The sequence below is a fragment of the Micropterus salmoides genome, unplaced genomic scaffold (assembly GCF_014851395.1).
Source record: "Micropterus salmoides isolate LMB-PRFRI ecotype aquatic unplaced genomic scaffold, ASM1485139v1 Ms_hic_scaffold_3, whole genome shotgun sequence".
NCBI classification, from domain to species: domain Eukaryota; kingdom Metazoa; phylum Chordata; class Actinopteri; order Centrarchiformes; family Centrarchidae; genus Micropterus; species Micropterus salmoides.
The window spans coordinates 15,157,932-15,172,474 of NW_024042261.1; the positions used below are offsets into that span (position 1 = coordinate 15,157,932).

The following is a 14,543-nucleotide window of genomic DNA, read 5'->3' on the forward strand; positions in this document are numbered from 1 at the left end:
CACAGCCATTTCTCTTTGGTTATGAAGCACCAGTTTCAAAAGTATTTGCATCATGCTATTGCATAGACAAGTTTTATGAAAATACCATCTTTCTAGTGGTGAAATAGCCCTCAAAGGGCCTTTTTACCCAGCAAAAAAAGATAAGATGGAAACCTTTCCATGTTTAATTTTTGTGGCAGCATCTCTTTAGAAACCCAGCTTTAAAATATTTTCAGACATGACTGATGTTATGATGATGACTATGTTAGGCTGGGTCTGGATTGGCTTCTGTTTTGAGGAGGTCCAAACTGGAAATCAGTGATGGTGGGAACAGCGAAAGAACAGAGAAAACTTTTCATAAAATTTACAGTTACATAACAAACAGCAAATGACAAATCAACACAAAATACATATGACAAGATTATAAGAAATTAAGCCCTTCCCTCATACCACTCTTTGTAACCTACTATCTAATTTCATTTGGAATTACTGTATATGAAATAAGATAAAAATACACTTGGATCATGTACAATGTGTTATTCTTGAACTGTAATTGCATCTATTTAATTAAGCCATTGCCTCTGTACTTTGCTTTTCTGGACTTTTACTTACAGTGAGCTCTTCAAGACCAAAGGGAAAATACACTTGAAAGACAGAACTGGGTCATGTGTGACATCTTGTCTTCATATTAGTGCTGTCACCTGGTGTGAACAGCCTCCAGACCAGATGGCAAGCAGACCAGTCGTTTAGGCTGAGCTGCCCTTGTCAGGCAAGATCTTGTGGCCTGACCAAGTTTTAACACATGCTGGCTTCAAGTCCATACCTGCAGCTCCTGGTGATTGAACTAGATTGTTATTGAACCTGTTTCCATAATTTGGAATTGCAACAAAGCCATTCGATTTAATCAAACTCATAAAAATACACAACATAAGGATACAATATACAATAAAACATAATGTATTTTGTCATACAGTGATTGAAGATTGCTTAATGTTTAGTTATTTGCTACCAGGTTCTGGGGTCAAATCTACAGCTAATAAATACATGCACTGCCACAAGCGTGTCCTCTCCCCACAATGGCATTTTTCTCTTTCCATCTGTGAATACGCTCTAAAGAACTACTGTAGCACTCTCCAGTGACGTTTATCTCCATGGGAGAAATCAAGCCAACCATAAACCCACAATTGCTTGATCAAGAATGAGGTCTGGGCCCCCACTTATACCCTTCGTTCAGTCCTGGCGTGTCCTTGGGTAGATTGTACTGAGGTAAGAGGTGAGTTCATATCGCACCACAATGCAATCTTCCCCAGGAGTCCAAAATTACTGAACACATCAGGTGTTACTACTTGGAACAGGAGAGCAATTAAAGTATAATGTACCACGAAAGCTCGATTGGGCAGTATTGTCATATGACCTGAATCTTAAAATAAATTAAATTATTCACATTGAAATTTCTGTGACCCATCTTCAAACCTTTTTTTTATGACTGTTCTTTTTCAGGGCCACCTACTATCTCCAGTACACAGACACAGCAGGCTTTACATGGAGAAAAAGGACAAATCAAATGTTTCATTCGAAGTACACCTCCTCCAGACCGCATTGTGAGTACATCTGGACTACTGAGTTTTTCTGATCACATGTTTGTCTGAACTTTGCCTTTAACGCAGCTTTTATTTTACTGCAAAGACAGATCAAAAACTATAACGGTAAATAATTGTTTTATGGATCTATGGCACCTGAACAATGAAAATTAGATAATATAATGACCTTTCTTTTCATATCTGTGTCTGAAATACGCCTGATCTGTTAACTACACATGGACACAACGAAGAATGTCATAGCAATAGCTCTATCATTTGTTTTGATATGAAAATGTGAGCATGAAACTAAAGTTTGAACCCTCAATTTCCCACTTAGGCTCTGTTAGCACTGAACCCATTAAGATTTATGGACCTTATATAAACAGCCTACTCTCTGAGGTCATTTTGCCCTTGTTATTAATTTGTGTGTGTGTGTGTGTGTGTGTGTGTGTGCGTTTGCATATGCGGGTGGTTAATTACCATACTTTGTCATCTAATGTGTGTTTTTATTATATTGATATCCAGCGTTAACTAGCAACATAATTAATATCAGGTTTATTTGAGGCCTGGCTGCTGGGGTTTAATAGGTAAATGTTTATTTTTGATTCCAAACTGTTTTCTTTATTCATCTTTATGTCTACAGAAATTTAAAATGTGAAACATAAGATGTGGTTATGTCAAGTGAAGTCAACATAATATGTTTAGATAGCTACAAATCTAAATTTTTTCACTGTGGGCTTTACAGTCATTTTAACACTGAACATCCTCTCTTCTTACACCCAATACACCCAAAAAGCTATTCACTTTTGTAGTTTGGTATCCTAGAAGTCAATTAACAGCATTCTTTTGCTTAAGAACAAAGCGAAAAACACTTGAGCCAAAGGCAAAATGTGTAACATTGTAACACTGCATTTCACAACTCAGTTTAGCCACCTGTCCGTAAAGCTTGAAGTTGGATGTGTTGTTTATGTACCAGTTTGTCTTTCTCACTCTTTAACCAGTATAATTAATTTCCTCGTTTCTTAGTCAAAAGTGAGCAAAAATGAATCATGTAATTCTCACCATAGTCACACAAAAAAAATGCAGTCTGCACTAAGAGGCCTTGAACAAAGGTAGCCACTAAATGGCATGTGTTACGTTATCATAGCACTGTATAAATAAATAAATCCAGTATATGCAAATATCCATTGTTTTCCTACATTTCTCTTGCCACATCACTGCCTACATACTATAGGTATACTAAACCAATATATTATGTAGGTTTAATATACCCCCAATCCCGACCCAATCAAAACACTTTTCAAGTTGACACCAAATGTGAGTTGAACTCATATCCACAAACAAATCATACCATACCAGTGTAAAGCCTTAGAACCTATGTTATCCATTAAGAACCAGAGAAGGGAGTTAGACTTAGTAAGTTTTGTTGTCTGTAACAAAAAGGAAAAGCAGTGCTGCTGTGTTATCACAGTAAGTGAAAACATTTCCATCAAATAATTCTGTTGTAAGTGTTGTTTTTGTTGCCATTAAGGTGTTATCTTAATTTGAAAATATTTTAATTTTTTTGTTGACTAGATTGAAAATAATGTGTAGTATCTCTTGCCTTTTCTTCTACCTTTTTATATCATTCTAGTCCACAGCAGGAACTGCTCTACAAATAGTTGCTTGCAGCCAAATCCAAAAAGCACTGTAACCGAACACTGCAGTGAGAACAGATCTGCCTAGAGTGCATGCAATTTGCAGTTATCCATTAGACATTAGCTCAGTCCACAAATTCCAGTAATATCTCAGTGAGCTAGCAGCTTGTCAAACAGAGATGATGGCCAGTTAACAAAAACATTTTAACCACAACATTTTTAACCACAACACAGCATTCTAACATGTATATGGAGTAGAATAATACATCTTTAGTGTATTCCCACTGATCCTGTACTATGGCGGCGTCTTCTTAAGACTGCTGCCTTAACATGTGGCAGTTCATCAAAATATTGCTGTACAGAGCTGGTAGTGATCAAATCTTTACACAATACATGCCATCTCTTAACCCTCTGTCTTTTCTCAGGCCTGGTCATGGAAGGAAACTGTGTTGGAGTCTGGAACATCCGGCCGCTATACCGTGGAGACCGTCACCACAGAAGAAGGAGTCATCTCCACACTGACCATGAGTAACATTGTCCCGGCTGACTTCCAGACCATCTACAACTGCACTGCTTGGAACAGCTTTGGATCTGACACTGAGATCATACGCCTTAAGGAACAAGGTGGGAGCCAAGGTTCGACAGGTTCCACCTTCCTCTTCTTCATATCACGTGACTTTCTAGAAATTGACAGAGCCAAGCTGTAGTGTTTTGCGTGCATCACTGTGGTTGTGCCTAAACTGTGTCCGTGAGCTTGTGACTGCGCATTTTAGCGTGTGTCATTGGGTTAGTGTGTTTGAGCGTAAGTTTGCATGAGATGGGATTTCATAGCAAAGTGGTCATATTTGAATAATATTGATGCACAATAACAAATAAAAACAACACATCTTCAATAGATTTATTACATTTTAGTTGTGTACCATCGGTTGACACATTGATTTTAGGATATTATACAGTGCATTTGTACTTTGGTACAGCCGTTATGTGTGCATAAACATCCCTTCAGATTTTTTTCAAATTCTATCACAAATAAGTTACAGATATGGAAATGCAAGATGGTAATGAATTACACTGCATGGCCTAAATTCTGAAACATTTGTGATGATGACACAGATAAATTGCTCACAAATTAATTTTCTGGGTTAACATAAAGTGCAACTCCCTGGTAATTTGAACTTTAGCCTCAGCATACACTCACCCTGAATATAAAATACACTCTCCCTGCTTTCTTTCTGTGAAAGACAAACGTAAAACATTCTCTATTTCTTTTGCCTCCAAAATGAATACTTTTATGTGTTGACCTTTTCCCCTCTACCACAGGGGAAGCTGTGTTTTCTCTCCACTCATTGTAAATGATAAATTATAAGCTGCTTATGTGAAAGTGACATTGATCAATGAAGACATTAAATAGGCTTTAATGATGCAGGGAGTGCACTTGGTTGTTTGTGTTTGTTTAAAGTGCAAGAAGGTCATTAATGTGGGCTGGTAACGCAGGTCATTAAAGTATGTTTTAATGAGGACCTTTAATGCTGGAGAAGCATATATAGATGCAGGTTTAATCTCTTCCTAGTCGCACATAACATCCTCGCAGAAACACACAAATATGATTATTAGGCTTAAACTAATTCACACACTCTTGCACTCTGCTCAATGAAAAAATAAAAGCCCTCAGTGAAATGCTTCTATCAGTTTAAATTAATGTAAATTAAAAGTTATTAGGTAATAGCATGATGAGACAATATTAGTAGGAAAATGGTTACCCGCACTGATAACAAAAGGTTTGGTAATTAATTGAATTTGTTTAATTTGGAAATACAGTAGAGAAACGTTTTTTTCTGTCGCATTGTGGCTGTGTGTTTTATTGCATGGCCTTGTGCCTGAGGGATAATGTCAGAGTCACTTAGAGGGATAAAATATACAAAATCTTCCCTTAGTTCCAGACAGAAAAGAAGGAGAGATGAGGTGAACTGGTGCATGTGTGTGCCTAAAGGGGAAAGTTGGCCTCTGCATTATGACTGTGTGCTTTTTTTTTGTACTCTCTGTCATGTACCTGATATTGAAGTGAATGTACATTTGAGAGTTTTGTAGTTATGTAACTGTAGAAGAACATTTCTCTTTGTTGCTCTCTGCAGAATCTCTCCCAGTGGCAGTGATCATCGGCATTGCTGTTGGAGCTTTTGTGGCCCTGATTGTCCTCATGGGCACCATCGGAGCATTCTGTTGCACCCGCTCCCAGAGAAGTATGTCTCCTCTTCCCTGTTACAGACACTGAAGCATGCATGTCAAAGAACTGTATCGCACACAAGAAAAATGTCCACCTACCAAATGTAGATATTGTTTTCACTAAAACAAATTGGGGGAAAACTCAGCTATTATGTTATTTTGGTTGTCTGCAAATTTTTGACTTTAGAAAGTTTATGACACAAGAGAAATTGCTGAAACAGTCTCACACTTATAGCAAGATGAAATCACTTGTTTAAGATGGACATTTTTTTGTGGTGCAGAGATAGCCCGATTGTAACTAGGGCTCATTTCATGCAATCTCGGTCTGGCTGCATTCGCTTTTGAGGCTATTTACATCCTGCGCTATGTTCACTGCCACCCACCCATGTACCAAGTGACTCAGGTTAGAGACAGTCAGCCACTGTCTCTATCCATGAACCAATTTGTGCTACTGGTCCCTTCAGCATGTCTATTGTCTGTATACTACAGAGGAAGCGCACCTGGTTATGCCCTCACTGCCCGTCTCCATCTGTGCTCACCAGAGAGAACTTGCAAGCAAAATTAAGACAGAAAGTAAGATTTTGTTATATGACAGTATCATCAGCATTGTCCCAAACAGAATGAGCCACCGTCGAAGGCTGTGTGAGATTGCATATGTATGCAGAAAAAAAGATAATCTTGTTCTGACAGGAAACAAATGATTAATAATGCTTTGTATTGTTTTCGGGAAATGGGGGAGCTCTCACAAACCAAACCCAGGGATCTTTGCTAGATTCTGTACTACTGCACTGGGGGAATTTATAATGTCAACACATACAGAATGGTGTTTATCCAGATTACTGAGATATATGCGTCATCTGTTTCTGCCAGATCTGAAAGGTGTCGTGTCTGCGAAAAATGACATCCGAGTGGAGATTGTACACAAAGACCACAATGCAGCACGAGAAAATGAAGAACACACCTCCATGAAACAACTGATGGTGAGTGTGAGTGTCGCAACATACTACTTTCCATTTCTTGTTTACTGTTTTCAGAATTTTGTTGTGAACATATTTTTCTCCTTCCCAAGCTCACAGTAACATAATGAATTATTAACAACTTGCATTGCTATTTACTGCAAATACATTATTTTATGAGTAATGGAAGAATAGAAAGGAAAAGTAGATCGTACATGTGCTGCAGTCAAGGCATAGAGGTTATATTTATCTATAGGTTGCCAGAGCAGAACAGACCCCAATACAATGTAACTACAGCGATGCTGATACATACTGGGTAATCCTACAGTGGGTGTAGTTCTCTATCTACATGCCTTCTAGACACACAAATAACTGTTTCCTCTTTGGAACTGTACCAGTGTTTTGGTTTTCATGAAGCTTGCTCCAGGGCTGGGCTATTTGCAGTGTGAGGTTTTGGATTACATTTTCTTTCAAAAACACTTAATACATTCTGTACTTGACGTTAGTGCAGAGAAATGAGCTTAGCCACCTTACAAATCTGCATTTTGTAAAGATACATAAAAGATATTCATGGATACATTATTAATGCTCCCTGCCAGCCCTGAGTGAAGGTGAAACATGTCTGACTGTGATTAAAAAAAGAACAAGCGATGAAAGTGAAATCCTTCCGTCTCAAAAAGCCTTCTTTCTATGAGTGGTAGAGTTTCAGAAACTACACAGACTCTTAGTATACTTTGTTTGATTTCTATGCAGGTTGAACGAGGAGAGTTCCAGCAGGAATCTGTCCTGAAGCAGCTGGAGGTATTACAAGAGAAGAGAAGGAGTATCAGCACATTAAGGTACGACTCGAGAAGAGAAGCTAAAAGATAAAAAGATAAAGCTATCTATAAAAAAAAAAAGAAAAGAAAAAGAACAGCGACAGCATGAGTTTGTGAATGTGGGGGAACAAGAAGAAGAAGATGGTGAAAGAGAGGAGCCTTTGGGGCCAGGTGGTCTTCAACTCTGGGACCAAAATAGCTGACAAGCTTTAATCCCTCTCCTGCTACTCAGGATATTCTAAGGATAAGTCCAGAGGAAAAATGTCTCTTTATTAATTAGTCTCTCATCAAAGGTGGTTAAAAAAATCAGATGCTGCTTGGCCCTTAAGGTGTTATTTAAGTTACTTAAGCTGTTACTTATACTATATAGATGGGATTGGACTGCTTTAAAGAAAATAAAGGCCTGGGAGAAGTGCTGAGTATTTTTTAAGTATGCCGATTTGCTCTCTTTTCCAACACGTTCTTTAAAGCAACATCCCGCTCCTGTTAATGTGATATTTATCATATCAAAACCACTGGGAGGTGCAGATACACTTCTAAACGTCTCCAGTCTATTTTGCTGTAAATCTTCTCTGGAAAACAAAATTCTGACCCGTGCATTAGTGTTCTTGTCCAAACAAATGTTGCCATTGGCTCCCTGGAGTGTACTCCTGTTGTGTCTCTCTGCTTTCCTGCTCCCTCTGTGCCGCATTTTTTGATCCTAGTTAATGACAGCATGCATGAGGCGAGAGCAGAGGGGGGGACCGAACGAGAGATAAAGGCCAGACGCACACAATCTCCCTGTCTCCTGTCTGATAATGAGAAGCATAACGAGGATCCTCTCAGGTTGTCGCTCTCATTTTCCCATTATGAGCATTCTTCTTTTGGGATTTGCCACCACGCTCACTATGTTTGACATTCACATCCATTCACATCCACACGCGAGCACATAAAAATAAAAAAAACAGACACTCGTGCCCTAACTGGAACCTTAGCAACAGCACGGTGCCGGCAGCCTAGCAGACAGACAAGTGGCACAGCTGTAGCCTCAGAAGCCATTTCAGTGCATACATGAAATAACAGACACACAATCCGTTTAGGTCCAATTAAAATTGGTATGTGAGTGAACTTTGCAGTGACACGTTGGATGCCAAACTATGAATCATCAAGGCCTGCTTAATTAGCAAGAAACATGATTTTAAGGTTAGCATGGGGGCTGACTAAATCCTAACACTAAGCACTGTTTCTCATTTGTTATTGTGATGTATATGGCAGCTTATTTCCTTATTTATTCAGACATTTGAAAGGTAATTACGGCCAAAATGACCGTGGCTCCTGTTGGGCTTTGAATACACAGAAATGCAGATAAACAAGGAGATGGTTTTCCTTTCCCCTTCTAGTTCAGTTTGCAATTAGGTATCACCAGTGGTGGAAATGGCCACATTTTACTGGGGGAACTATACTTGGGTGGGGGTCTGGGGGGGATTTACATTCACAGATTTCTCAGAAACACATTCTCATTGATTTACTCATTTTCATTACAGCTGTATAAAAAGTATACAAAGTTACTTAAAATTACGTTTGCCGTGATCTACTAATTATTTTTAGACTTGATGACACTGCTTATGCAGATTCCAAAAACATGTTCTTCTACTTTTCTCTGCTCTGCTGCTCTCATGCTGTCTCCTCTCGTCACCTGCTCTGCTTTCCTCTCCTGTTCAACAACAATAAACACATGAATTGTCAAACAATCAGGATTATAGATTATAGAACAGGATTGGAATTTAATATTTTAAATATAACTAAATGTTGTTTCTAGAACAGCAAAGTCACCATATACTCTCTATTTACTATATACGCTTATGCTTGTTGAAGTACTGGCTTTTTATTCTCAAAGGTTTTTTTGCACCTACAATAACAATGAAGAAGTAGTCATCAACTAGAGTAATATTGGAGTTATCTTCACATTCCCGGTTGACCTCTCCAGCACGGCCTCTTTTCTGCTGACCACTGACTTTACTCTGTATGTGTGTTTGTGTAGGAGCTCACAGAGAGCAGGATTTTTATCATTTCAACACAGATTTGTTGTTCACAATGTATCTTAACCCCCCACAACCCCCCACCCCCCATTTCTACCACCTGGTATAGAAAAAAAGAAAAAATGTAAATGCATAATAATAATAATGATAATAAGAAGAATTGTGATTTCCTATGTTCCCAATAGGACCCTACAAATGGCTACTATAGTGTCAATACCTTTAAGGAGCACCACACCCCTACCATGGCTGGGAATCAGTCCACTGAGGTGAGGAACCCCACCAACACAGGTACCCTGGGCAAGCAGCGGGTACCAACGGGAATGTCCTTCACCAACATCTACTCCACTCTGGGAGCAGGTCCCAACCGTCTGTACGACTACAGCCAACGCTTCGTGCTGGGCATGGGCAGCAGCTCCATCGAGCTGTGCGAGCGGGAGTTCCAGCGTGGCTCACTCAGCGACTCCAGCTCTTTCATCGACACGCAGTGTGACAGCAGCGTCAGCAGCTACAGTAAGCCGGACGGCTACGTGCAGTTCGACAAAGACAGCAAGGCATCAGCCTCCTCCTCCTCCCACTATTCCCAGTCCTCCTCGCAGAACTCAGACCTCACCAGGCCGCTCCAGAAGCGCATGCAGACCCACGTCTGACCATCAGGGAGGGAGGGTGTTTTAACAGGGTTGAACAAGCAGCCAGGATTGTAAAACTGTCACAGGATGAGCACCCTGGAGCCACTAATGTAACAAAGTTACTGTTTCCACTGGACGCCTGGAGATGCAGGGGATGGTTGGCTTTAACACACTGTGTGACTTGTTCTGACCTCTCAATGTCCCAAAAAGTGGATCAAGAATGCTTATATTTCCCTCATGCTTAACCCATCAACCACCTGCTTTTTAACCCATAATCAGAATTATGCCACAGAGAGGTTATTTACCAACACAGAGACAACACAAGTTGGTTACTGCTGTGCAATGGCTAGCAGAGGGCAGGAATACCACCTTTGTGTGACAATTTTTCCTTTTGAAGATTGTCATTCATAAAAACTCAGCACGAACGGCACGATAATGAGTGTGAGCCAGTGTCCTTCTGCTCTCTTGTAGTTTGAAGCACAAAAATGAATGTGCATGTGGTTTTTAGTTGTTAAAGAGATAACTATTCCCTCCCCCCATCTTCCCTTCAAACACTGTATGTTAAGCTTTCTTGTTGAAACTGGTCTCCTGTGTAGGTGGAAGAAAACTTTCTCCATGTGCCCACAGACGTTTCGAACATTTAAAAGAACGGCTGTTTTTCTCTCAGCAGCAGTATCTGGGCCACAGAGCTGGGCAGATAAAGAGGGGCTGAGATCTTATTTTAATTCCCTGAGTCATTATTTTTCTGTGACACTCTGCGATAAAGAATATCAGTGTACATATGTGACCGTAATTTCTTTTCTATCATCTAATTTCTGACTCTGTTTTTCCTCATGGAGGACTTTAAATGAGCCATGAGCGCCTCTTCTTGTCCATATCTACTTTGCCTTGAGGGTCTGTTTGAACTGTGTCAATACAAACTTTGACTAAGAGAACTAGACATAAACTGTCAGCTCTTTTGTTGATGGGAAGCTGGGTTCTTCATGGTGTTACCACGCCTAATCCAGCTCCAAGGCATACAGCAAGAAAGCCCACAAACTGCAACATGTTTTGTACTTGTGAGTTTCTCCTGCTAATGCAGATGATCAGCCATATACTTGAGGGTATCTGTTCATGAAATGTAAACATTATATTTTAGCTGAGCTTACTGTGTGGTTACCCCACTGCTACTGTCAATACTATTGTTGACACTGGAGATTAGTGCATCCTGACTGCCTACCTACCTGTGATTATGCTGATCATCAAGAGACGTGAAAAGCAAATCTAGAAAACGTGTTTTATTTTGCTGTCTGGTATTCTTTTTTTGCTACTGTGGAGCTGATGTGGACACACTGACTCTTTTCAAGTGCGTTGTTTAATTTTTTTCTGTCCTGCACTGTATGTGACATATGAAATTGGATTTATTATTTAATCACTGACACTGTAATTGTTTTAATTGAGAGTAGAGACAGAGAGTAGTGATTTAACTTGCAGCTACACAAACACTCATACTACCTTAAATTTGAAAGTCAGCCTTTTGTCAAGAGTGTTGTAGTCATGCACTGTACATGTTTTGTGGCAGAACACAAAGACTGGGCAAAACTGGGAATCTTAATGCAGATTTGTGTATAGTACAGATACTGTATGTCAAGTTAGATTTGGACCTCTAAGTAAGATACAAAGCCAACAAAGTTTGTTTGTTGTCTCCTTAATGCAGGCTTTTATTGACAAGGGCAGCCCTTTACAGTAAACATAGATCCTTTCTGTAACAGCTACAGTCGTGTTATACATTATATCACATTTAATTTTAGCCTGTTTGCTTTCAAGGTCTGTTCTAGCCGTATTTTATAGAATCATCTTGATTGTTATTTGATCAATTCTTTGAAGGGTAAAGAGGAGTGCCTGGAAAATAACAACAAGTTGTTGTAAAACTGTAGTAGTGAAATCAGTGGCTCACAGTGTCTGTGTCATTTCTGTTGTGTTGATTCAAACAACAAATGTGACAGAAAGTTTACTAGGTTACAATAAATCTTATCTAATTAGGTTGTGTCTTTAAAATGTTCCATATTGCAGCAGTCAGTTGGGATGAAGTGAGCCTCAAACTGTGAAATCTCCTTCACAACCCATGAAAAACCAAGCAAGGCATTTCCTACAAAAGCGAGTTGTTGTTGTAAGCACTTTACATTTGATTATATTCAAAGCATTTGAATGGGGTTTTACACTTGAGTGGCAGTGGTTTGGACTCTAATTTTACAAATGGATTGGCGCCTATTGTACAGTTTAAGACAAAAAGCTCTGTTTCAGAGCTGATAATCCAGCTTGGCACTTAGCAGACTGTATATAAATCTCTAATGCTGTCTCTCTGTGTATATAATTTTTCCTGGCTCTTCTTTCTTTCTCAGTCAGATTTTACTATATTAGAGCTCAACAAATCCACGTGGCATCAAAACAGTATGAAAGACAATCATTTTCTCTTTGTTTCCGTTCCAAAAATTTCATCAGCCTTACTTGTTTCTCACAAATTACATGAAAGGCTTGTGTGTGCAGTTTTTCTTCCCCCCGATCTCACGGGGGAACTCTCACTCTGTACACCAAGCACACAGGAGGCTATAGGATGAGAAGCTGAGCTTAGCTGGGACAGCTTTGAAGTGAGATGCAGTAAGAGGTTATTATACCTTGAGCCCTTCTGAGAGATGCACAGATGCCCAGCAATATATTGCATTTGGCACCATGATGACTGTCAAGTATGCCTGTGCCATTTATTATTTATTTTTATCAACATTTATGAGTACAGGATGAAATTCTTTCCTGGACATCGGCAGCAGTCAATTACAGCGTGATCTCGTTTGCATGGGACACAGTTTTCACTTCTATTATTATTTGCATATATTATGCATCATTGTACATTCACAGCTTCAGAATTGTTCATCATTCAAATCATAATGGAGACATTCAGCAGTCTCCCTACAAACATAACAAATTTGCTTTCCTGTCCAAAAGGTCAGATTTGACTTATCTGATGCAGCTTCCACACTGATCCAAACATAATGCATTTTCCCAGTCCAGAGAATCTGCACACTGCACTGCAAACAGATAAATATTTGATAGGCCAGCCTTCTGTCCATCCCCCCATGGCAGCAGCTACAGTGGGCATGAGAGTACCACAGGATGCGAGTGCCATGTCTGTCTCTGGGAATCAAAGCCCATGTGGGGACAAAGTCTGCCCTGCTCACCTGCGTACGCCTCTCCGGCTGGTGCTGGCGGCGCCTGTTTGCCTGGCTACAAGCACTGCACAGATGCCAGGGCATAACAGATGAATAAACACAAAGACCCAGAACAATTACAAGGGGTTGCGGCCCTTTCCCTAATAAAACAAAGCATCCCTTTCAGAGTGGAAGGATGCAGAGTAGGACAGTGGACATTTGTAAAAGTGAGAGACAGAGGTTATGAGCAGTGTGAAGTGAAGACTGAATGGTAGGCATTTGTAATGGATTCTATGTTAAATTTGTTTAATGCACATAATGAATTTCTTGGTCTGAATAAACTAGATAAGAAAATTAATAAAGAAGTGCTGATCATTAGTACTGCAATGCAAGTACAATATCTTGCCTATGCCTGCAAAGGTTGGTGTTCATGAGGCTATTTGAAGTCTCCTTGTGACTGGTATTACTTTCCATGATGGAACACATTAGAGCAGGTGCCATTTGCAACATTGATCACAATAACCCTTTCTTTACTGTGTAAATGCTTTCTATCACTTTGTTTCTCTCTCACTTCTTTTTCTTTTCTACCAATCAATACCTTGTCAGTACTTTAATAACCTACAACTGTAAGGTAAAAGGCCTGGACTAAATAGTATTTGCAAATAATCCTCAGAGTTTGCTTTAGCCTGCAGGGCACGCCAAGAATCAGTGTGGTTTGGTTTGCAGCAAGGAATGTGCGATAAGCCTCAGAAAATTGAAAGAGTTGCAAAAAAGCATTTGAAAGCCAAATGGGTATGCTTCTCTGTGATTGGTTGGATTGTACTGAACACCAAATAACGCAAACTAGTTTGCAAATACTACATGACCCAGCTCTTTAAAAGTACTTAAATTAGATGGTCATTGGTCAAGAGTTTGTATAAACAGTGAACCATAAGCATAATTGTAATGAAAAGACAACATGTACATTCTACTGGTTAAACCACTATTTTCAGGCAGTGGCTCTCTGTATCTAAGAAAAAAAAGAAAAATGGTTGTATTTTACCTGTACTGGTCTGTGAATCTATGATGATTTTGCTCTGTATATTTGGAGAATAAAAATGATGTTTGAGTTTGTGTTTATGTTGCACTGTTGTCAATTAATGGGAATGAATTTAGCATTTACTACAACATAAACACATCATTTGCTAAGAAATTCAGTTGTTATGTTTGTAGATACTGAGAAGAAGCATTGACAAACTGAGCCTTCACTGAGAGAGAGAGATACTACTAGGGGTGTACTGGGACTGAAATTCAGCCTGGGACTTTGAGATGGAGAGGCCTTTTATGCGAGATCCCTTTTGGGGGCGGGCATAAATATTTTTTGCAGTTATTTTAATAAGTATTAGTGTTTTTGTTGTATACAGTGAATCAGATTATGCTGAAGACTTTCAAGAAACGTCAGGATGACACTAGTTCTCAGTTTGTATAAGCAAGGCAGCTCTGCACTGAACAAGACCAGGTCAAGTCTGAATCAGTCAGAGGGCT

General features: G+C 39.5%; 1 protein-coding gene across 1 annotated transcript in view; it reads left to right on the forward strand.

Annotated features, from left to right (window-relative positions):
- Nucleotides 1–14,134, forward strand: part of kirrel3b (kirre like nephrin family adhesion molecule 3b) — a 164,552-nt gene extending 150,418 nt beyond the window's left edge. The window contains 8 exon segments of the mRNA XM_038693603.1: nt 1,480–1,580; nt 3,622–3,820; nt 5,329–5,436; nt 5,909–5,992; nt 6,290–6,399; nt 7,129–7,183; nt 7,186–7,214; nt 9,397–14,134. Of these exon segments, the coding sequence (XP_038549531.1) occupies nt 1,480–1,580; nt 3,622–3,820; nt 5,329–5,436; nt 5,909–5,992; nt 6,290–6,399; nt 7,129–7,183; nt 7,186–7,214; nt 9,397–9,858 (1,148 nt within the window). The 3' untranslated portion in view covers nt 9,859–14,134.
- Nucleotides 14,135–14,543: the final 409 nt, after the last annotated feature.